Source organism: Rhipicephalus microplus, chromosome X, assembly GCF_043290135.1.
Source record: "Rhipicephalus microplus isolate Deutch F79 chromosome X, USDA_Rmic, whole genome shotgun sequence".
NCBI lineage: Eukaryota > Metazoa > Arthropoda > Arachnida > Ixodida > Ixodidae > Rhipicephalus > Rhipicephalus microplus.
Window position 1 is genome coordinate 66,533,587 of NC_134710.1, and position 25,218 is coordinate 66,558,804.

Genomic DNA, 25,218 nt, shown 5'->3' on the forward strand with positions numbered 1-25,218 from the left:
TCCCTAGAGCCAGTGTGACACGTGAAGGCAAGGAAAGCAGCCTATTCGTTCTGAGCATTCACTTGATGACTCCACTGTTTCGGGCACACTAGTGTACCTTCTCGTAATTCGCACTTTACAGCAATTCTTAACAAGGTTCCCGTTTAGTCAGCTTGAACCACTGAGCAGTAGTGGTGTTTGTGAAGTGTGATGGTTGCATACACAGTAGATTTGGGTTCAATGCCTATTTTGACACTAACTTACCCAGTCTCATCTTCTACTAATTCGCTTTGTTTGGAGGGGCTTCTGTGAGAGATTTGGTGTCAGTCCAAAGCATTCTTTGACTCGTTTTCATTCTTTGCAGCCATCACGATTTTTTTCTCATGGATAATGCTATTTCTGACATCGAATTTTCTAGCACACAAACTCCTTAATGTTGTCGAGATAGAACCACCATGTACAGTACTCACGGATTGAAACAGAACAATTTAGAGCTAAGCAATGTACATTCTTTTGTTTCCACTGTCCTCACTTTGGATCATATTGGCATGATTTCAACTCTCACACATAGATCAGTGTCAACGTTACATTTAGAGACTGGATTCGTTGTTGCATGATGTGGTTATCTCAAGCAATTGCACAAATCAGTCATTATACTAAAAAATTTGATGTAGCATTTGAATACATGAGTACTGTGAATGTAACATGCAATTATTTGCAATACGTATTACATAAGATAAGGAAGTGGGACAAGTCATCACTTCGCGTCATTGCTTGATGTCTTGATAATTTTGTGCAGTGTCCAGAGGCATTAAAGTCTAACCTCTTATCTTTGTTTTTCTCGATACTTTATTGTTTGATAGTGTAGCCTCTCATTTTGTCAATATATGAGTGTGTAGAAATCTTGTTTGCATCTTTGCTTTCACGCAGTACTTCTGTTTAGCGTTGGTTGTATAATGTTTTATTTTACTTCGGAGCCTAAATGCAAGCGTCCTGTTTGCAGTCTGTCTGGGGATCTTACTGGAAAGACTTTCAATGGCGGTACAAGTGCTGTCACTCCTTAATAAAGAACTCGTATTGCACTGGTGCCAGTGGGAAAGAAGTACAGGCGATGGTAAGTTTTCTTCTTTAAAAATGAGAACTTGTTTCATTTTATTTTATTCAGATACTCATGTTGTCTCTCTTAGCTGTTGCATTTATCGAATATTTACAGTGTTGTGTATGTACATAACTGGATATTCAACGCAAAGCAACAGAACCTGCAGGAACATATGGTACTGTATTTTTCTTCAGCAAATTTAGATGTGTTGAAATCCAATAGGACATAAACAGCCTCTCCATTTTCAGTGTAATTAGCATGGGGTAAACAAAGCAGTGGTCTTAACTTATTTTATGCATACAGGAAATATTTGTGGCATTTTTTTCTCTTAGAGTCAAATTCATAAACCGGAACTAGGATGAATTTCATGCCATCGTAAAGGACGCAGAAGTATCTTTCAACTTCTAAAACAGTTGTAATTCAAGGGGGGCGATTTCTGGTTGTAACGTGAACTCAAAGAGAGCCATATTCTGCTTCTGTTTCAATAAAACAAAGCCACATTCACTAACCCAGTACTGCATCAATATTCATGACCAACAATCTCATCCTATCTGTTTCATCTGTGTCCTAGTCTTTGCTATTGCGTTTACATTCCACATTTTTTTTAGGCTAGTGCACACTCACTGAAAGATACCATGTTGTAAGGCAAAATTCAAATATAGAGAGTATGAGGCTCACTTTCGTACTTGTTTTTTGCTTCTTAATGTTTCTTATCGACTTTAGCAGTATCATGCCCATCTTTCTCTTGAAGATTGTATGTTTGAAATAAGAGATTATATGAAATGAAGATGTTGGGAAGAGATCTATTCCTTTCAGAAGAAGTCATCCGAAATCGCATGGCATAAAGTAGGCTCAGTATGAAAGCTAGAGTGATTTAGAAGTTTTTCAGTAGATGCCAAGAAGAAGAAAACGCTGCTGACAGTCCAGAAAAGGGCACCTTCTGCCAGGATGCACCACTCGCTCTTCTCAAGTTCACTCATCGCAATTACACCTGACGAAAGCACTAGGGAGATTTAATTATATCCCAAATATTTATATATCGTACGTTGAATAATTTTAGAGCTGTTTTGCAAGCTAATTTAAGATGAAATGAAATGTTCAAATTTATAAAATTTTACTCTTGAATGTCGACAAAAGTGGACTTTGTAGATTTCAACCGCAATATAGATTTGAGGTATTTGGGGTGAAGGAACACTCTGGCAAAACATTGTCTGAGCAGGCCCCATCAATTGTAAAAAAGTGCATTTTTTTAGTTTCATTTAAAGTGCAATCAGCTCTTTTTGATAAAATACACCTCATTTTTTTACTGCTGTCAGATTATCCAGTTCGCTCATACATAGTACGTATCTGGTTGGCTGAAAAGTGATAGGTTCTGGGATGATTTTGCTGGGTGTGGCATTCTGCTGCTGAGTACAGTGTTGCAGGCTCAAATCATGTCCACAGTAATTGCATTCTGACAGAGGCTGTATGCAACAATGCTTGTGTGCTTATATTTTGTTGCACGTTTATGAACCCTGGATGGATGGAATTTGTTCATAGTTTCCAGTAAGGCTTTGTTGCATGTTTTGAATTATATTGGGAAGCTTTTAGGCAGTCTATGAGCTGCCAATTTTATTTTAAATTGTAATATTGTCTAGAATGTTTGGCAGCATCCTTGGGGGTGCTGTCAATCGAGCATATTACAGTGTGTCGGGATCTCGAGATGTGTGCTATCAGAGCGCACGGAGGCAGCAGAGTGGTTCAACAACCGAAACACTTGTACATTTATTCACTTGCTTTTACGACGATGATATTGCGAGCTGAATCAAATGTGTCAATAGGACATGCTATACAACCTTATACAATATTCGAATACAACACTTGAACAACATAAGAACCGTGGTGTCACCAACGATCGACTCACCAGGAGAGATTCACAAAAAATGACCCGTGGTAGATATACCGCAGGAGACGACTGTTGACGCCAGCCGCCAATCCTCACTCAAAAAAGAAAAAAAAAGAAAACACTGTCTAAAGTTTTTCGTGCACCGGCCTAGTCTTGCACCCGCCAGTCGCACTGCCGGCGCCCACTTTTAACTCTCATGAGCCCAGTGACACTTCCAGTTTGGCGGCTGTTAAACCTAAATCCCGCTTTTTCACGAGACACGTGGGTGCCATAGGGTGGGAGCTGCTTTACAAGGGGTGAGAGCACCCCCACAAGTACTAATCTATTGGTTGCCTACAGCAAAATTTTTTTGGAGGTGTAATAGATATTGTGTATCCTGCATTCGTGAGCCAAAACAACCATCACCACATCTGTCATAGTTGGAATTTGGCTTTCACTATACATTACACTCGTTGTATCTAAGAGGCTATATTGAAACATAGGTTTTCTTGTAACACTTTCAGCAAGGAACTGCCTTTCCCTGCTCTTGTAAAACCTTTGCCAACTGTCACAAGTGTGCGCCGCCGCGGTGGTCTAGTGGCTAAGGTACTCGGCTGCGGCGGCTGCATTTCCGATGGAGGCAGAAATGTTGTAGGCCCGTGTGCTCAGAATTGGGTGCACGTTAAAGAACCCCAGGTGGTCGAAATTTCCGGAGCCCTCCACTATGGTGTCTCTCATAATCATATGGTGGTTTTGGGACGTTAAACACCACAAATCAATCAATCATCAACTGTCACAAGTGTGCCTTGTTTAGTTAACTGCATAATGCGTGATAATTGGATGGTGCACACATGTCCTTGTCTGTAAGACATGGAACATGTTCATTCCAATTTGTTCGTGTTGCATTCCTCATTGACGAACTTTCCCAAATGGCAACAATAATATATTCTCCTGTCGAATAACTATATTTATTACAACTTCTTGTATCCTGTATATTTTTATGTGCATTTTTATTAACTTTAGTGACCTAAGATGTGTGTTCTAAAAGAAATCTAACTCTCGCTCCAGCATCTTGATTGCTTATGTACAATATTATAAACACTGTCCCCCTTGAGGCAGCATCCTTTACTTCCAATATACTGTTCCCATTGTTTATTCAATTTTTGTAAAGCTTTCTGCAGCACACTTTCTGGCATGTCATGAAGATATTGTGCCGCGTTGTTCTGAATCTACTGTGTAGTTTGGAAAAGACATCCTTCCAACACTGTTTTAAGCTAGGTCCCGGGAATGCAGTGAATAGAGCTCAGTGGGAATGTGAGTTTTTTTGCTAAATAGCTGCAGAAAAAGTTATGTATGAGCTGGCGTATTGACATCGTGTAACACCAATCTCGTTTCTCCCAAACTCAGATCTGTTACTGCACATGGCATTTAAATGCTACAATTTTCTGGTAGACTTCCTTGGTTACTATCTGACCAGGTGGTATAACATTCTCATGAACAATGCTTTTGGCAAGGGGAATGTAGCAAGGGGAATTCCCTGCATTCTAAGTAATGATTAGGCTCGTGCGAATAGTGAATTTTAGGTTCTAAGCACATTCGAGGCGAATAGTGATTTTAGTCGAATAATTTCAAATTTCAAATTGGATTTGAATGGTATATATATCACATATTATAAAGAAAAAGGGGCATGTTTGTCAAACATATATCTTTTTTAATTGAAACAAGGCCTGTGCAAACGCTTTTTTTTTTTGCATCGAAGGAAACAGCAACAACTTTGAATAGTAGCAAAATTTGACTTTCGGTACAGTCCTAGTGATAGCCAGTAAAATATGGTACATTTTAAAATTTGGTATACTTAGAGCGTATTAGTCGATGTAATGAGCTTTTAAACTGAAAACAAAATAAACAAAAAACAGTATCAATGTGAGGGTAATTCTTCATTAAAACCTTTAAGTGGGGCTTTGCTGCAGTGCGGATTTCTACTGATTATGCGTTTTGACTGCTTAGCACTACTTTACTGCTAACCACTTTCAATACGCTTGGGTTGGTGCTTTCACGGCTTAACACCTTTCTACTGCAGTGCAACGACCTTTAAGCGTTACACGCAGATTAATATGCACCTATTCATTCGTTTCGAATAATTCAAAGTTTTCAATAATTTAAATTTGATTAGAAGTAAATTCGAATACTGAATTATTCGTTCAAATATTCAAAGCATTCAAATATTAGTGCAAGCCTAGCAATAATGTTTCGTTGTACGTTAACAGCTGGTCCCTAAACTCGGGAGCGGAAGATTCAGCCGCCTCAGAAATTTGATCATTCTAGCGACTATAGGCGGCGCAGCGGTAGGTCGAAATAGTGGTCGAGACGGTGATGTTGCATGCGTGCACGTCAGCATCGCAGAGCATGAAGCCGCGTTCATTCGTCATGACTACTGAGAGACCTAACTGCGTTGCAGTTTATCACTATGTGACAGCTTCGGAGCACGGCTACATGGCACCACCTGCGTTGCTGAAATGACTGAATCGCACGGCATACTAATCCTTGTGCCTCCCTGTGCGCCACCTCATTGAGGTTACACAGGGCCCTCTCCACTAACCCCATGTGCACCGGAAACCAAGTAATGGTATGCGAAGTAATGTCCTTACCCTGCAGCAGTCTGTAAGCCGGTTTGCTTATAACTCCCCTTGAGACGGTTTTAACTGCAGAGCGAGTCACTAAAGACTAAAGACTCTTAAATGAGTGAGTGGTAGGGCAATAGCCACCTGCTCAGCGACCCCCGGATCTTTGGTATGAATGAAAGCAGCATTTTGAACGCGCCCTTTGCCATCTACCACCACCACCGTGTAAGCATATTTTCTGTTAATCTATGTTGCATCAACAAACGCGGACTCTTCCTCCTAATCCTTTGCCTCGCGGAACAAAGCCTTAGCTTTCACCATTCACCTCCCGACATTATGCACAGGGTGCACGTTTCTTAGAAACGGACGAACTATCATATTAGCCTTGATGTTCATGATTAACTAGTGTTGGCGCACGCCATCACGAGTCACCACCAATTCTTAATTCACTGTAAGATATACCTACCAGCTGGCTTATCTAGCAACTGCCACTCTCTCTGTGCCGTACCTGAGCCTCGGCAATTTCATCAAGAGTATTATGCAAACTCAGCTGCAATAACATATCATTTGACGTACTCGCAAGCAAACCAAACACCACCTTTACAGCTTTTTTAATTAAAGCTTCCAGTTTGTCTTTCTCCCCCCTTTTCCAATTAAGCAAAGCAGCTACATACGAAAAATGGCACAAAATAAATGCGTGAACCAAGCGCATCGCACCTTCTTGAAATCCTCTATGCCTGTTAGAGATCCTTTGGATAAGTCTTATGGCCTCCTGTGTCTTCTAGGTAATATGCTGAATAGTTATATTATTCGTTCCATTTGCTTCAATTACTAAACCAAGGACGCTAATAGCCTCAACTTTTGGTACCAATGACCCATTGCTAGTACAAATTGTGATGCAAGCCCCAGCTTCTAGTACCCAATTCTTTGGCCTGTGACCTACCTGTGACCTACCCGGCAGTAGCAAGCACTGCACCGGGTCAACTGGCAGAACGTGGGAGAGGCCTTTGTCCTGCAGTGGACGTAGTCAGGCTGATGATGATGATGATGACTCCAAATTTTTAGTGGAGCTCTTAAGCACCATAGGATCCAAACGGTTTCCTGTGAGTGTTACCACCTCCTGCAGCCTACCCTCAAGCTCTCCGTCACTATCACCGACTATCACTATCACCGTCACTATCACCGTCACTATCATCCGCGTAAATGCTATAGCCAATATCTTCGACAGTGTCCAGTACGTTAGCTAGCTTTGACATCGCTGGATTGAACAACATTGGCGAGAGTACGGATCTTTGTTGTGTACCACGACAACCCAATTTAAAGACTGCGGACTTGATCTCCTCCAACCTGAGGCATGTCCTTATATCCACAAGGAAAGCCTTAACCAAATAGAAAAGCCGTTGTCCCAAATTCAAGTCTGGCAGCACCTGTAAAATGAAGGAGTGTCGGAGATTGGTGAACGCTTTTTCCACATCAAGTCCAAGTAGTACCTTAGTGTCCTTTGTCCCCGCAGGGGCGTCTGCGCAAGCAGGTGTTTGGTGTGTAGCGATACCACGGACCCGAGCTAAGGAGGAGGGAGTTTCGACCCCCTCTCACACCCAGCCGTGCGTGGCTTTGCCGTGTCTGGGTAAAAGGGGATCTTGGGTGTTTAGCCGAAGCCGGGTGATTGGACCTTTAAGGCCTCCCGGCAGAGGCAACACACCCCTTTGGTCCGGCTTACATAGACAGCACCCCTGGGCTGACCCACCCAGGGGAAAACAGCAGTCACCTTTTCCTATCTCTCTCTCTACCTACACCTTCGTCTTTACCTCTCACTTAACATCTTTCTTATCTTCTCCTCTCTTCTAGTCACTTGTAATTTTCCTGGTGGCAAACGTGACTTTGGCATGTAGCACCCAGAATAGGTAGACGTGCTGCGAACCATGCCTTTGCCAGTTACCATGTTATTCGCCATAGCAAAAGCACATAAAACATTTTTTTCTGTATTTAAGTTGCATCATTCCGGCGATAAATAACCGGTGCTGTCGCCAGATCAAGGGGTGCGTGCCGTTACTTTATCTGGTAGAGCACATCTTGAAAGTGAGCTGAGAAGTCGGGGCCTAAACCTAACCCCATCTTGAAAAAAAAAGAGGAGGTGGGGGAGGGTGCGTAGCAGTGTTCGAAAATTTCTTGGGCTTGCTTTAACCTGTGCAGAACGCTAATTAAGCCACCTTTGCCGCACTACCCTAGTGCCCTGCGGAAAAGTGCATTACAATTTGGAAGGGGCGTTTAACACTACGCAGTCACAGGACACAGCACATTTTGTTCAATTACTCATGCGTGTATACGCCACATAACAGTGAGTACTATTATGATTGCTGACTTCTAAAAATATTACATGCAATCATTTGGAGTAGTGTATAAAATTGCTGGCACCTTAAAATAACTGTGTCAGTTTTTTTTTGTGCTACCTCTACTCCTCAATTTCACTAATCCCCTGAATTTCAAGGTCGCCAGCTTGGCAGATCCACATTTAAATTCGCAAACTCTGTCAAAGTATTTAAAAGATGCAGCAGTTGCTAATGTGGACTTTATCATTGTTTGCTAAGGGGGGTGGTACAAAATACAGTTGAACCACTTTTTAAAAGGCACTGATATAAGAAACAAATAGGTATAGGAGACCCTTGTATGCCTATAGTAAAATACGGGCTGATAAGAAAATGCATATAGGGTACTCTGCTTATAAAAGTTTTGTAAAAAATGGGTGTTTTTTTTTTCCTGGAACTTGCTCCAAATTTGCATTTAGTGCTCCAAATTTGATCTTTTGTGATAAAAAATGGGTGTTTTTTTCCTGAAACCTGCCCCAAATTTGCATAGTGCTCCAAAAACTAAATTTTGGTGCTCCTAAAATTGCTCTAAATGCTATTTTGGCTGTTGCACCCCTGCAGGACGAATCCACCACCCCACAAATGAAAGTACGATCTTGTGTCGAATCTCTACATGTCGACGTGCTGCAACGAGTGGGATAGGAAGGGTCTGTAATGAGAGATAAATTAGTGTTTAGGGCCTGTTGCCATAGTCTCTCCCCTTTAGTAGTGCTATGGACATACTTCCTTACATGATAGGGCGCATTAAAATCACCTCGACTATAATATATTCAATCCTGTGATCCCCCATGTGAAGATCATGCCTAACATACGCCAGCCTTCTACTAATGAGTGTTGCAAGCCCTCTGCCCTGCTCATTATCTTTAACCTCCGTTCTGAAACCGGTTAAGGTTACGCTTGACACCAGTTTCTGCAACATGGCAACCTGAGGTTTCACACTGCCCGTTCTAGCAACTGCTGCAGGGACGCTTTCTTATGGTTGAACCCCCTACAATTCCACTGCCAAAATACTAAATGAACTATTTAATGAAGCCACCATCTTAACTATGTAAATTTGGTTTACTCATGTTGAGCTTAATTCTAATAGGGAATTCGTCCTGGTGGGCCAGTGGCAGAGCGTGCTCCCACTCCATAACAGGAACCACCGTCTCGTTAACATATACAGTCAAACCTCATTATAATAAAGTTGAAGGGAAACTTTGCTATAACCATTAGTTTGTTATAGCCAATATTCATTACTACCAACAATTAGCCTGAAAGAGAGAATGTACTCACCACTGAATATCACAGCAGCCCACTGCGCAGGAAAAAACAGTTGTTGGAAGATAAAAAACTAGCAAAATAATAAAGAGCAATGCACTCCTCGTCAGCCACGTTTTTTTTAAAAACCTCCACAGGCCTTGGCACCTTTACTATACAATCAAGTTTGCTACCCTGACCTAAGCTAGCGCTGTTACCGGACCGGAAACTTCTCTTGAGTTCAGCTATCTCTTTTAAACAAGCCCTTCAAGGCTGGTTTTTCAGCTATGATTCTTTATCTTCAATTGCCCAATCATTTCCTTATCCCGATTACCACACATGCTCTTGGCTTTGCTCACGAGTTTGGCAAGTGCGGACAAGGTCCACCCTTCAAGGGCGGACAAGGGCGGACAAGGTCCACCCTTGACCTTGTCAGCTCAGTTGGTACGCCTTCCACCTGCATTGCCGCCTCCACCAATAGACGCAGAGCGGTTTCTTGAGGCTGGACTCCCATACGATGGCCGTCGTCCCAACTATGAGCGGTTCCGAGAGCGCGAGTTTCTTCCAGAGCGTTGAGAGACGCTTGCCAGCTGCGCTGTCTCGACTGCTTCTTGTTTCGCCCCTAGTTCCGCCCTGGCTCGCTCTTGTCGGCAAACATGCCCGGCGTAGGGAACCTGGTACTGTTGTCTGCATCGCTAATCCGCTGTCTGGTGTTGACCTCCATAAAGCTTGCAACAATGCTCATAGTTATGGTCCTTTGCAGGATGCCCAGCACCGCATTCCCGGCATTCAAAGCAATCAGGTGCAGGACAGACATCCGCCCGATGTCCAAGCTTCCCACACACATAGCACACGTCGATTTGCTTGCGGTACAAGTAACAAAGGAAAACGGACCAAAGTTTGCTCATTCCTTACAAAATTGGGGACTCTCAAGCCATCCAACACAATGATTACCAAGCCGGTATTCTTGATTTTTTTTATGGCTAGAGCCAGTGGATTGCGATCATTAACGATGTTCCACTCAAGGGCAGCAGGTCCATCCATAATGCAACAGAACCGAAAGTTGGGCTAGTTGAATATGCATGGTATAACTGTCGTTCAAGCGCACAAAGAAAAACAGAGAAACAGGGGACCCTGTTCTTTTGTGTTTTCTTGTGCGCTTAAACGACAGTTATACCATCCATAATGTCCACGTGGCGAATGACCCCTTTACACGTAGTGGGTGGGGCAGTCTCTTATACACTCACCTCAAAATTCTTGTCTGCCATCCTTGCTGACCTTATTCTGACATAGCGTTCTGCGTCTCTCCTTTCTGGCGTACTAGCCACTGAGATAATTTGCATGAAGTTGGGGCAGATAACGTCTTCTTTATTCTGCTCAGTAGTGAGGCCTGCCGCCTCGATGATAGTCCTGCTCACAGTTGTGAAGCTGACTTTCTCCAAATCAATCCACCCCGTGGGCAAATGACTATCTTTATGTGTTCTTCCAGCATCGGTGGCATTCGCGATGCCTGCAGAATGCATTGCTTGATTGCAAAGTCTGCGCTGTCCATCTATGCACTGTCATTCAGCCAGCTCACCTTGTGAACCGTCATCATCTGATAGAGGCTTCGTCGGAAGTCTCGATTTTCGGTTGGACACTGTCCGCCATCTGAGATCTTTGACTTGCATAGCTGCCATGCTGGACAGGCCTGCCAGATGCTGCGCCTAGCGCTTGGCCAACGCGACGGCAGCACAAAAATTGAGATAATCTCCAAAAAAGCTGTGACCCACCTCAAAGTCCGATATCTGCCAAATCCCGTCGTCTTCATGGATCTGATGATGTCAAATATGCAGCACACAGTGACATAAATGCTGGGGAAGCATCGGCAAAAGATGAAGCCGAAATGGACGTGTCCGCTCACTTCAGCGACAGGCATGATCTGGGCACCAATTGTTGTCTTTTATATGAGATGTCTCTTATAAGCAGTGTGTCTCATATGCATTTCATTATCGTTGATCTATATGTGGGGTTTAACATCTCCAAACCACCATATGATTATGAGAGATGCCTTAGTGGAGGGCTCCAGAAATTTCGACTATCTGGGGTTCTTTAACGTGCACCCAAATCTGACCACACGGGTCTACAGCATTTTCGCCTCCATCGAAAATTCAGCCGCCGCAGCCTGGATTCGATCCCGCGACCTGCGGGACTGCAGCCGAGTACTTTAGCCACTAGACCACAGTGGCGGGGCGCATTTTAGTATCAACACATTTTACTGTAGGCACACTCGTGTCTCTTATGCCCATTTCGCTATGATATCAGTGTCTCTTATAAAGTGGTTTGACTAGAAGGGGGTTTGACTGTATTCAGGTGAGCAGATTATGCATGTGCTCACCTCAATAGCTGAAGCCTGCCAACAAACTGTCTGAGGGAAACAAGACAAATTTCAGTTTGATGTCCGAGTTTGCCACTGCACAAGCTAGGTGGCTGCGGTGCACTTCCTCTGTAAGTTGGCAAGCTATCCCAAAAGCTCAGTTTCTTTTTGAACGCACCTCTTAAATCAAACATTACAGCACAAGACCATAGACCGCCCTATTTGATGTATTCACAAAACACATTTATAGCACAAATGTTGTCATTCAAAAATGGAAACATTGACAGGTGAGCTTCTCAAGGTGATTGCTTGTTTGATTCTAAAATCAGCTTGCCATTATGGTTTCTTTCTTATCTGAAGCAGCAAGTGCCACTGAATGTGTTGCTTGTTAAACTACAAAGATAAAAAAAACATTATTTTTCTATCATTGCATGTAGGACGGCAGTGCAATGCTTTTGCCGACCAAGATAATGGAAGCTCCTGCTGACGGCAGTGATGCTACCCACTTTGTCAATGCGGATGATAACATTGACAAAAAAGTTGACCAAACGGATAGCGAGATGGTCGACGAGAAGGCCAAGTCACCAGAGGAGGAAGAAAGCAGGCAGTCTTCATCAGAAGAGCAGCAGAACGAACCTTCGCCTGTTACCTACTGTAAGTTCCTTGTGTATTCATTGTGCCTTCATGTGTGATTGCAGTGATAGTAAAATTAGGTGTAGAAATCAGATCAGAGAAATCTGTTCCAATGAACAGCAGATTTCGCTAAAGAAAATGTGCAAGATTTCAGCACTGTCAGGCTACCATGAAAATTTTTAAGCAACAAGAAGTGACTGTAGTGACAAATTTTTACAAAACGAGAATGAGAGAAAGAATAATAAGGGAGGTATTAAAATGTGTTTTCCAATTTTCGATTTAGTGTAACCGTCGATAGACAGTCTGAGCTCCACACGAACTGCCTAAAAGTTTTAATAGCCGAAAATTCTAGGTGAAATGCCAGAAAAGAAACATCTGACTTTGTTTAACATAAAAAAAAGGCAGGGGGGGGGGGAGGCATAAGCTTATCATTTTTTGCTGCTTGAACATATGCTTGCCTAGTCTGTAACATCTATCATTATCAATTATTACTGTAAATAGACACGATAATGGTAAAAAGATGCAAAAATTTGGTTCAGGTGAACAATTTCTTGCATTTTTTGCTAATGTATAACATTTTTTTGATAAACAAGCGTCTTTTTCAAATGTAAAAGTAATTTAGAGGTGGTTGTGGTGTTTAACACTTCACATATCCAGAATTATTCATTTCTCTTTGGAATCCGCTCATCCAATAAGCATGATATATGCATTTGAAAGACAATTAATGTTTCTTGAAGGACATAAATGTAAAAAATGAGTGAAATATAGCAGAAAATTGGCTTCTCTTCAGGCTTGCAGTTAGTTTTGATGAAGGTATTTTAGCAGTAGCAGACAACGAGGATGATCTTTATTAGCATTTCTTTTAAAAGGAGGTGAGTCTACTAGTCGCTAAGCCTGTTCATTGTAAACGTATATTTCTTTATAATATTGTAGTCTAGCATTCTGGCTATCGTGGCAAGAAAACCCCCATTTTTTTTTCTTGCGACAGATAATCGTATAGTCTACAGTAGTGTGCCCATTCTAGCTGTATGTTCATGCTAAGCTTGTCCACTGGAGGTGTAGGTTAAATGGGTTTCATTTACACATTATATTTTATAGTCGCAGGACATATATCTGTAGTTCCCCAAAACTCTGTAATGGGGCATAATATCAGTGTGTCAGCATTTGTGTGTGGTACATTTTCTTGGGTACACACTCATTATGCCACAGTCGTACTAAACATTTGTGTGCGAATCGAACTGAAAGTTTCGTGATCTGTTTCTAATTCATGGCTAAGCTGCTGCTTTCCTAAAGATGACACTATGGCCAAGGGACACAAGGCAATACTGTATCACCACAAAACTTATCTTCAAAAAAAAAAAACTTCACACACTACGTTTGTTGTTGGTTAGTGTGCCATGTTTCTTTAATTTTATTTTTTGTTTTTCTTTTAATCGGTGTGAAATCTGTGCCAGGTTGCTCCAGATTTGTGTACACTGGAACCCCGTTCAGATGTTTTTCAGCGGTCCGGGTAGGAAAAACGTAACAGGCGAGAAAACGCAAGAGTGAGGAAAGCTCTGAAAATGAATGAAAGCACAGGCCCTTTGACTACAAACAATTTATTTCGGCAAGGAGCCTAAGACTTAAAATATTCAAAGATAGTTGGCTGCTGCATCTTTCGCTCGCTGGTAACCACCACGCGTTTCTCAATAATCTGGAAGGCCACATTGCTTTCAGCATCGCTTTGGTGTGCGACGTACCTGTGAAGGTAGTCCAGGGCCGCGACGGCTTCTGTAAAGTTGAGATCGGCCGACTCCTCTGCCAACTCTTCAGAATCGCGTTGCTCGTGCTCACCGTCATTATCGATGTCCCCGTCTTCAGTTGCGCAATGATATCTGCGATTGTCTGGCACTCTGACATCACGACGACAGCATCCACAGCGACGTAGTCGTTGCACGCCATACCTGTGGCACCGAGCGCATTCATTGCCTCATTGAGCTTTTCCTCACACGAGGCTGCTTCCGATTGTTGAGCTTCGATGGCAGGCTCCCCTTCGCTGTCCATACGGAACCCACATTGCGCAAAGCAGTGCTCTACAGTTGGTGTGACGCAGTACTCCACATTGATGCGATGTAATGCATGGCGTCGAGTGCGGAAATCGTCGTAGGCTGCTGTACACAATCACTGCGCGCGAGACAGCGCTTGACGATGCTTTTTTTTTTGTACGAATGATTCACGCATTTTATGACCCCGGCATCCAACGGCTACAACTGGCTTGTCGTATTTGGTGGGAAAACAAAGAACAAAAACAAGTTTGACGTATCGTAGAAACTGCAGATCTATCAGGTGGGCAGCACAATTGTCCAGGAAGAGGAGAACCCTCCTGCTTTGTGAACCCATCTTATTATTGAGATATCGAAGAAACTCTTCAAACAAAGCGCACGTCATCCATGTACAACTGTTACTTCTGTAATGGTATAGCAACAGGCAAGTGTTTTTTAAGCACCGTGTGTTTTTAAACTTGCCGGTCACCTACGACTTTAGTTTGTTTGAGCCGTCCAAGGAGCACCGTCAAAGGAGCACCGTCAGCCGATCTTTGCTGCACTTGCCTCTGTGACATGCTTTGCCCTTGGGGCTTAACAGTTTCGATGGCTGCATATAAAAGAAGGGCTTTGTTTAGTTAGCGTTGTAAATATCACGAGGCTAATGTGAACTTCCAATCATCGGCTGTTTCCACGTTCACACTTGCCGCTTCTCCACTCACCATTTTGTAAGTGATGCCGTGCCTCTTGCGAAAACGGTCAGTCCAGCTATTTGACTCCGCAAAATCAGTGATGCCCAGTCTGTCGGCTATTTCCATCGCCTTCTCGCACAAAATGCTGTCGTTGAAGTTGATGCTGGCAGCGCGAGCTTGCTTGAACCAAGTGAAAAAAGCCTTGTTCAGGTTCCTGTGCTTAACGCCATGAGCTTCCTTGGCTTTCGGGTCGAAAAGAGCGGCATTTCCTTCAATCTTGGCACATCTCGAGATGACGCTATTGAGCGTTGACGGTGGCAGTCTAAAGTCTTTGGCAATGTCAGCCCTTTTTTTGCACTGGCTGCTTGTCTATTGCTTTAAGGACGTCCAGCTTTTTCTCAAGGAAAGGTGCTTTTCACTTATGCGAAGCTCTTAAGGCTTGACAAAGATTGTGTTGACATGTTCAACGGTAACAGGCTTGGCGCACACAACAGCGGCTGAAGATGAGTAGCAACGTGCGACGGTGGGACTGTCACGCACTTCCAGCATTCCATGGTGAAACTTTTGTTGTAAGCACAGTGATGATGGTGATAGCACTTCTCAGAAATGGCCATCTAGGGGCGGGCTCTCCAACTGTCCTGCGGCTTCTTGCAGCTTGTTCCGTAGCCAAGCCAGACCAAGACTCAAACGTCAAATCAAATTGGCGGTGCCCGGGTGGGTTCGGCGGACTAGGTTGTGACGCATCATGCAGGAACGTTCTCACAGTTGCGATGTAATAGCAGGGTTCGCAATACATGGGATTTTATGAGAGCTATGCCGGGACCTATGAAAGACAGCGTAACAGCCGAGAAAACGCAGCAGTGAGGAGCGTAACAACAGGGTTCCACTGTATTGACTGTCAGCTATACTGATGTTTGCTTAGGACATGAAGAACCTTCTGCAGCCCTATATGCTATTCTAAACAGTAACTGTACAGCCGCATCCAAATATCTTTTTTTTAGTGACGCTAAATTCATGTGCCACCTTTTGCCCATACGAAAAAGAGTATGTGATTGTGCATGCTGTCTTTTTTCATAATCTATAGGTCATGAAGTCTCCAGAAAAGGTGAAGAGAAAGAAAAAGAAGAAGAAATCCAAAAAAGCCAAAAAACAAAAACGAGTGAAAAGAAGCAGCAGCAGCTCAGATAGTGAGGACTCTGATTCTAAGGCCGAGAGAGAAAGGAAAGAGAAAATTAAAAAGGTAAGACTGGTGTCATTGTGTTAATCATGAAAGTTTTAACTGTTTTGTATAGGTGTACACGAATGTTTTTAGTTTTGCTAAGCAAATTGAGCAATACTGTATGCATTGCAGTAGGGGAGATTTAAAGTACAATCAAATTCACTGTTAATTATTGTGCATTTGACAACCTTAAAGGGGCCCTGCGATGCTTTTTTGTCTGCATTATACACCACTGGAGTTAATACAGTGTCGAACACAAAGACAAACGCAAGAAGAGTTATCTAAATTGGTACACGGTAATGAAAGTTATAAGCCCTCAAACTTCAAAATCTCTGCATACGATGAAGAAAAACGTTTCCTTTCTCATTTCACTCTCCCACTGGCGCTTTAAGTCACTGTGCCCCTCTCACAGACACCTACAAAACGACTCGCCTTGTGGTGGCTGTTGTGCAGCGCTCCTAGCATTGTTTTGCAACTGTTTTCACAAGACAAATTCTTTTGTATCTAAAGAAGTATAAGAAGTGCTTTTATAATTTTTAGTTCACAGCAGTGTGGCCAATCTGAGACTGTACCAATATTGCGCGCAATTTGTCGCATTGAACCACTCAAAATGCACCGCCCATGTTGTCACTCCCACATGGTAAAGTGTCACTTCTGATCACAAAAATTGCCGCTGTGTGTCACTCTAGTCTGAAAACAGTGCAGTTTATTTATAGAAATAAAATTATAACAGCTTGCCCCTCGCGCACTGATATGAGTGCATTCCGCAGTTCAAGAAGAAGCGATAAAAACGCTTAATTCGTGTCACAAGGCTTCTTTAAAAATTTGAGATATGCTATGTTTGAAGAAAGTAGTGACGCAGTTCAGTGAGAACTAAGAACGATGCTGGCTGTTAGAAATTCGTTGTGTTTTGAAGGAATGCTATGACAAGCATTCTCCCTTGTAGTTAAGATAAGAATTGTGTACACTGTAGACAAGCAGTGATTTTTTGGAGAAGTCATTCATGAAATTTTTGTTGGAGAAAAGCAGAATGAAATTTCACTTTAAATGCTTTGCATTTGTACCGTATTTACTTGCGTAATGAACGCAACGCACTTTTTTCTCAGAAAATTGGAGCAAAGTTGGGGGTGTTACTAATTATGTGGGGCAAATTTTAATAAAACTTTTCGAAGATAAGCAAATAATGTGGTAATGCAAAAAAAAGGAAAAAAAGGAAAAAAGAAAAAGGAATGCAAAAAAAAGGGCTTAGCCTTTTGTAATTTACATATGTGTGTTTTGTTTGGAAACAGCTTCTTTGTTGCACTTCACTCATCTTTGGTGATTGAAGGCGCTATCTTCTGCAAGCTGTCGCTGCGCCACCCATGCACTCTGTAAAAGCATTTCGCGGCTTTCTTTTCTCGCGATCGTTTAACTACAACAGTGGAGGCTGCTATGATCTCAAGGGGCGCCCAGAAGCATGCGAGACGCAGTTTGCCAACTTTGTGGCAACCTTGCACGATAACCGCGACAATATTGTTGACATTCGGCCAAGCTACCCCCGAAGCATTCAAAACAAACCGTCGATAACAAGATGAACGACAAAATACGGCTGCTGTCTCTCTGTTAACATGAGAAGTTACTGTGGAAAAAGTAGCCTATATCTTGCGTTCCTTGAAGTACGCGCAGATAACAAGCACCAAGCAGAAATGGCAACCAAAGTAAGAATCGGGGGGTGCTGCCATGTTGTAGAAATCGTCACTCTCTTTTCTGGGTGACAAGCAATTTTTTTCTGATTTTCCAGAAACCTGTGACGCGATGACCTCGAATGGCCGTTCGCGACAGCCATGGCGACAGCAAACCCTGTCGTCGCTTGAAAATCATGGGCGTGTGGTTGGGCCTTAAAGTTTTGTATTTGCAGGAAGCGACTCTCAGTTGACGCGGTCAGTTTGGTGACCTTTGCTCGCTTTGTGCTTATCAACTGCGATGTCTCTACACTCGCAACGTTTGCGAACCCCGCTGTAGTGCACGGATAATAAAAAAAGACAGGAAATGTGCCGTGCCCAGATAGAAAGAAGAAGAATATGGCGCGGAGCAGCGGACGAAGGAAGGCAAGGAGCGAGTCGAGATGGCTGAAGGGGGCCGGATAATACAGTCAAACCCCGCAACAACGAAACTGACGGGGCGACGCGACAATTTCGTTGAAGTGAAATTTCGTTGTAGCAAAACAAAGGCACTTTTATTCCCAAAATTTAAAGAGTGTTGACTGCTTCCTTTTTTTTCCAGCAGCATCACCACGCGATTCTCATTCATGCATAGCAATGTCATGGTGAAAAGCACGCAGAAACAATGGCCACAGCGTATTTCATGAACGAACCTAACAGTTGCACTAACACACCAGCACCAGCAGCTGTCCACCGTCAAAGCGTATCTGACAACACCGAGATGAAGGTGTGGAATTGTAGAGCGGTGGCTTATGCCTATGCTTATCATCCACCAGTTGCGGCTTGCTTATATGGTTGATAATGCAAGCAAACAGCCGCTATGACCACTGACCACACTGCCTAAACGCAAAAAGAACCGAAAGCATTGGCATGGCATTGGCATTGAATAAGCCATTGTTCCACGATTGCACCCAGCAGCAGCATGCAGAAACTAAGCGACTGAGCTTCAGCTTTGGATTGTCTGCAGCTCAGAAGCAAGCCAGTGGCAAAACTAGTGATGTGTTATTGCCATCACTATCGAGCAATGGCGGCCTCCATACTTAGGAAACAGCGGCAGTTTCTGGTGGTTAAAACGCGTGGTTTATACTTCGTCAACGTATACTTATGTTCCGAAAGTGCATCAAAATGTTTGAGATTGTGTTTATTGCGTGGGATTAAATATCTGAGCCTGGAATTGCATCGTCAATTTTGTCTGAAGCGAAACGGCAGAAAAAAAAAGTTTGTTGTGGCGAAAATATTTAGGTATTTACTCCTATGAACTGCTGACAGGGAACTGAAACTTTTTCATTGTAGCGGAAATTTTGTTAAAGTGGTGTTGATTGTAGCGGGGTTCATTTTTAATAAAAAAAACGAAAGAGATCCAACGGACAAGGAGAAGCCAGGGGCCGGTAAGCAAGACCACAGCGGAATGTAGGGGGTCCGCTTATTACGCAGGAAAAAAAATCCAGATTTTGTCAACTGAAGCTGGCGGTGTGTTTATTATGTGAGCGTGTTCATCATGCGAGTCACTAACGGTAAACCTGATGTCACTGTTATGAGTAGATCTGTAAATTAAGGCTTCAAAATATAGGACTGGTGTTGTATTCATATTTTTTTATAAATTGATTTTGCTTTAGAACAGGTATGTACAGTGGAGGTCAAAATATCGAAGACCACGGAAGTGCGTGGCAAAATGCATCACGGTGCCTTCTGACAGCTGCTTGAGAAGCTCAAGAGCGTACACTGTGCAAGCGCATCCTTTTTCGCCTGCCAACCTGCTCGTTCGTTCGCCCATAGTTTGGTAGCACCATAATGCCAGAGATAACCCCAAGTTCTGCTTATGAGGAGACACTGTACTTGAGAGAAAATGCCAGATATTTTCATTTATTTAAAAAGAAAATGAGTAGCATAATTGAGTTTTTGGTGCTAATTTCAAAAATTTAGTTACTGTCCTTCCAAGCTAATTAGCTTTTTTGAGATATTCTAAAATTATTTACCTATTGTTTGCTGGTTTGATAACACAGAAAATTTGTATTGAAGAGCTACTATTGGCACATGCCCAAATACTAATGAACATTAGCCACACAATAATTGGAGTTATTTTTTGTTCCAGTGGTTTTCTGGTATGTTTGTAGCACCTTGAATTTTAGTGTTGCACATACATCCACTTTGTGCTCTAATTTCTGGTGAAATTAAAATTTTTAATGATGTGATTCGAAAATTCACATCTATCATTGTGTACATTAAAGGTATGAGCCACATATCACAATAAAAATGGCAGTTCTAGCTGATCTGGAGACAGAGATATCCTTTAGGCAAGTTTGCAAATGCAGAAAAATTTGAATTTGGAGAAATCATGCAAACACAAGAAGTTCAGTTTGGGTAAACGGTAGCATTAAATAGTCATCTATTTACAAAAATTTGCAGATTTGGCATTCTCAGTATGCACAGGCATGTCGTCCTTCTGCTTTGAGTCACTTTGATGTCGTTTTTTCAATGCCCGCGGCATGTTTTCTGCTGAGGCACACTTGCGAGCCGATGCGGTCGATCGGCGGGGGTCTTTTTCTGCCCTGCGTTTTTTTTTTTTTTGTGCTGGGGGTCAAGGACTAAACCCGAAAAAAAATCGATAACAGCGCCATTACAGATATGGAAGGAGCGTTCACGCGCCATCCATGAACCATCATAGGGAATGTTTCCTCGGTCGTCGAGCTTCAGTTCGGCGTAAAGATTGCAAACAACGAGCGTGCTTTCTGGTACGTTTATTAGCAGTTGTGGTGGCCGTCAGCTTTGACTTTAGGTGTGGTTGCCGTGTCTCGGTATGCACGCCGTTGGAAAACGCATTCATTGTTGCGAGAACGTCATTCTACATAGTTTGCTGATTGCCACTGCTTTTAATAGTGCGCGTGGCAAGAATGTTCAAGACAAACGGGCTGCACGATCACGCGGTGTTCACGAGTGACGAACTGTACACTGGCGCGTTATCACTACAGATCTCGCATGACGAAACAATCTTTATGGCGAGGCCGTATTCGAGCTTGCGTAGGTGCACTGAAACATCGCCGCCGCACCCTTTGCACTTTACGTTTAACTGCAGAGTGTTTGGAGCGTCAAGGCTCGCCAAAGCAAAGCCCGTATCTGTCGCATCCAAGCCAGCCGCAGCGGCGTCTGTGTCAGTGTCGTTTGCATAAGCAAGCAGATCTGATTTTCGCTTGGTAGCTGGTGTTGATGCAAGGTTCCATAGTTCATCTTCCGCATCCTTTTCAATCATCAACAAATCATCAGGTTCTGTACGATGTCACGCTGAAACGTCTGTTGAACGTGGGTGCTGTTAGAGCCGCTTTCGCCCGCTAGGCCTAACTTTGGTGTCCTCGGCGGCTTCTTCGTGTCGTGAGCACTCTGCTTAGGAGGCGAGCCGACATCTGTTCGGCGCTTCTTTTGAAAGTTGTATACTTTCCGTTTTTTTTAACGTTTGCCGAATTGGTGCTTTGTAGCGAACTTCTGCGTAGACTTCGGCATGGTTGCGCGTTTCAGCCGCATTGTCTGATGCGAACAGCCGCGGCCCGAGGAGACGACAGTGAGAATCCGCCAATGGCGTGCACGCTCGCTGTTACGTGCACTAGTATACCGATAGGACCACGTAAAGGTTCTGACATTTCGCGGGCTTTTTCTTGGTGGCCGCTTGGCGTATATAGTCTTTGCAGCGCGAAAAATAAAAAAGCAAATGCGGCTCTTTCGAACGCGACCAAGATGGCCGTGATTTGAGACGTAAAAGCTGCGTGTCTCAAAAAAGAGGCTATTTTTGCACGTCCATCGAGCAATATTCTCGTCACATGCATGATAGAAAGTGCAACATCTAAAATATTAATTGAGGACACATGAAAATTTGCCAGATTATGCATCAGTCACTGTAGCATCAGATGTCTGTTTAAAGGCCAACTACAGTGATTTTTCGACCATGTCAGGGTAATGGTGCTTTTATGTACCTTAGACACTCTTCTCACGTGCCCAATAACTGAAATGCTCAAAAAATTCAAAAATAATTTTTAATCATTAACAAACCGCAATACTGAAACCGAAAGCCAACCAAATGCGCTTCTACGTATGACGTAAAGACTTGCCCTACACTACCAAAACGTGCCTGATTGCACATAATGCCCGCTAGATGGCACTACCGGTCCATGTCGTCCGTGGTGATCGGCTTAAACGCTTACGCTCTTATGGTGAATTTAAGGCGAATCGTGTGTGGCTCACAACGCAAGACCACTTGGCCCCTATTGGATGCCCAACAACACAGAAAAGGAATTCGCACGCTCAACCATGGAAGCTCCGGCCAAACCCACACAATCCGTAGCAAACGCTGCAGTGGCACATCATTTTGTCGCTTCCGCCAGGCAAAACTCAGTGTCACACACCCAGTGTTTCCATTAATTCTGGCAAGCGAGGTGAGCGTTTCGAGGCAAGCTATAAAATTGATTTGAAAATAATTTATGAAACTCTCAAGCCTGCAATTTGGCCTGAATGGTGAAAACGTGCAAATGAACATACCTGGTGAATTTCATTGAGATCTGCTGACCTCGAAAAGTTGCCGGAGTTAGCCTTTAACGAGAACTTTATCGTGAACCAGGTTGGAGGATAAATTTTTTGTCGGTGCTCTTCTTGTTTAATGCATTTGTATTTTATTGTAGCTTTGTACTATAAATATAAACAGCTGGATGCAAGTTTCTTATTTCATTGTGTTTATGAAGTAGCACACGATACTTGTTCCAAGCACCAGAAGAAACTTCAGCATGAATGATTGAGCACCACAAATGAACCTGCTGGATAATTTTATCATGTATGTGGGAAGAACTTAGGCAAAGCATGTTTTGCGCACTATAGAACTTCACTGAACATTGTGTTGAGCATTCCATATTTTCATTTACGATAACATCACCCTGTCTTCCGCGGCTGCTGCAGAAGTGCTCCTTGTGCTTATTGTGCCATTCCGATGGGCACGCACTTGAAGCAAGCGAACAAGCAGGCTGTCAGGTAAAAAAAGAACGCATGTATGCAATGTGCACCCTTGAGTTTCGCAAACTGCTGTCGGAAGGCACCGCCATGTTGCTAGCCAAATGTTCTCATGGTCTTTAATATTTTCGCCACTGTACATACAAAAGGTTGTAGGGTACTGCTGCCTATGTAACAATTGTAAACACTATTGTTTGCTATAATGGTCTAGATGGGGCATGTATGTTATCGCATTCTTGCATAAATATAGGTAATATACCAAGCTTTGTTGAAAGAAACTTCATTTTCAACATTATGTGTACTTTTTATCATGTTTGTGCCTAGAAATTGAATACTTCCATTATTTGACTTGAAACTACTTATTTGTGCAGGAAGCGGTTGTTGTGTACTAAGAAAAAGGGAGAGAGAAAGAAAGAAAGATAGTTTATCAATATTGCTCTGTGCTTCATTGTTTTTCTCAGGCTATGGAACAAATTGACAAAGACAGGACTCAAGAGACTGACGAGCGAAAACGCAAGTATAACAGCATTTACGATGTGAAAGCACCAGCAGAAGAAGAAATGGAGGCCTACTACATGAAACGCAAAAGAGATGATGACCCAATGGCATCATTTATGTCGTGATCGTTTTTTGGCTTTCGTGTCATTTATAACTGTACATATTATTACATCTATTGTGCTCTCTGAGGAAATGTTGTATTTGTTAATGTGTGGTATTAGTCTTGTAGAGTGCAAGTTAATGGTAAATTGGAAAAGCAAAAATGTTATACCCCTGTCACATGTGACAACTTAAGTACACTTTGAGCGAGTGTACTTACTCTCACAAAGTGTCATTTTGGCGTTCCGCTGCTACACGATAGAACAAAGTACTTGGGATATGATGGCAGTGGCGATTAGCGGATTTCTAGGGGAACATATATTTGCTATTTTTGCGCCCATGTCTCATCATCGTACCACGTTGCTTTCGTGAAAGTAGCACCAGTGGCACATGCAATTGCAAATGACTAGAGAATGACTCATCTACAGACGTGCAAGGAAGTAAACAACGAGACAGATGCAGCCATTGCACAGCATGTGCTGCCGCATACCCCTTGTGGACGTGGCCGCAAACTACTCGAAGGCAAGAGTAGCGAGTTTTTTGTTGTTTTATGACTTGTTTTAATTCACAGCAGTATCTCTTATAACCAAAACAATGGTTTGAAAACAGTGTGAGCTTCGCTTTAGGCAACATCGTAATTCTGCGCAAGTCACTGGTACCAAGGCTACACACTTCGTTGCAGCGAAGTGAGGTTGGGGAACACACCTGCCGGCAAGTGTATTTTGCGGCGAGTCACACTAAACTTTCTCGTGACACTAAACTCGCATCCAAGTGTACTCTCTCAAAATGCACTTAAGTTGCCATGTGTGACAGGGTTATTAGTCGTTTTACTGTGTAAACATGTATTTCTTACAGTACAGGATGACCATCAATTGCCTAAGGCAAAATGCTGTCTAAATTTTAGCAGAACATGAGATGCTGTACTATATATATGTGCTGTTAACATGCTATGATGTTTTTTTTTCACAATCAAAAAAGGCATTTTTTTTATTTGCTAAGCAACAAAGATGCAATCATCATGACAAAACTAAAGCAAATTAAACATAAGTTCTGAAATATTGCTTCCTGTATTTGATATTTACTTTGTATCTTTTATATTTATGTACATAGTTGTGCTCAGAGAAGTTTAAATAACAACAACACTCACTTCATTCAGCTTTGCATTACTGTTTGTGTACCAAATAAGCATGGTACAAAGATTCATTACATATATGTGTTAAAATACACTGCCCAAATGAAATCAGCTTGTATGCATTGAAGCCCAAGTGAAACAAGTAAATAGAGTGAACCCTTGATATAATGAAGTCAATAAAATTGGAAAGTTAATTGGTTTTATTGAAGCTCTGTTAAATTGATATTTGAACTTTTTAAAGCAAAATGTGATTGCAAAACTTCTTTTTCGCATACCAAGTGCCGGAAGAATGTTTCAACAATACGTTAATACAAAAAGTAATTTCAGTACAGTTGAACCCCTTCATAAGAGATGTATTGAGCTGCAGTTTTGTCTGTTATTAGAGGTGTCTCTTACAAGCAGGGCCTTGCACGGTCCGTGATTCTCAGCCAGAGTCCGGCACCCGTTTATGTTTACCCGCATGAACACAGCTCGGTCACTCGAAGGCGAAGCCCGGGCTCGCCTTGAACAAAATTTCACATGCCTGGCTGGGCCCAACCGCAGATTGGGCTCAACAAAGGCCATGAATTTAGGTGGTGTTGCCCGAACATGGAATCGACCGCAAGACGTTTTAGGTAGCGGATATCTATGTTTTATTGGTGCATGCTATACTAACATGTGTGCTTTAATTACAGTAATTCCTTGTATAAGAGGGCCTGACAGTTTTAGCAGTGT

General features: G+C 42.7%; 1 protein-coding gene across 1 annotated transcript; it reads left to right on the plus strand.

Moving 5' to 3' along the window:
* The first annotated feature begins 987 nt into the window (after positions 1-987).
* On the plus strand, positions 988-24,432 carry LOC142775581 (uncharacterized). Its single transcript, XM_075877043.1, has 4 exons — positions 988-1,093; positions 11,962-12,178; positions 15,955-16,110; positions 23,237-24,432. Exons 1-3 carry the CDS (start codon positions 1,091-1,093, stop codon positions 16,056-16,058), a joined length of 324 nt encoding a protein of 107 aa, XP_075733158.1. The 5' UTR covers positions 988-1,090; the 3' UTR covers positions 16,059-16,110; positions 23,237-24,432.
* The last annotated feature ends 786 nt before the right edge of the window (positions 24,433-25,218 follow it).

Coding starts and splice junctions, on each gene's coding strand:
- LOC142775581 (XM_075877043.1), top strand. Junction 12,179..15,954: donor ACCTTCGCCTGTTACCTACT/GTAAGTTCCTTG, acceptor CATAATCTATAG/GTCATGAAGTCTCCAGAAAA.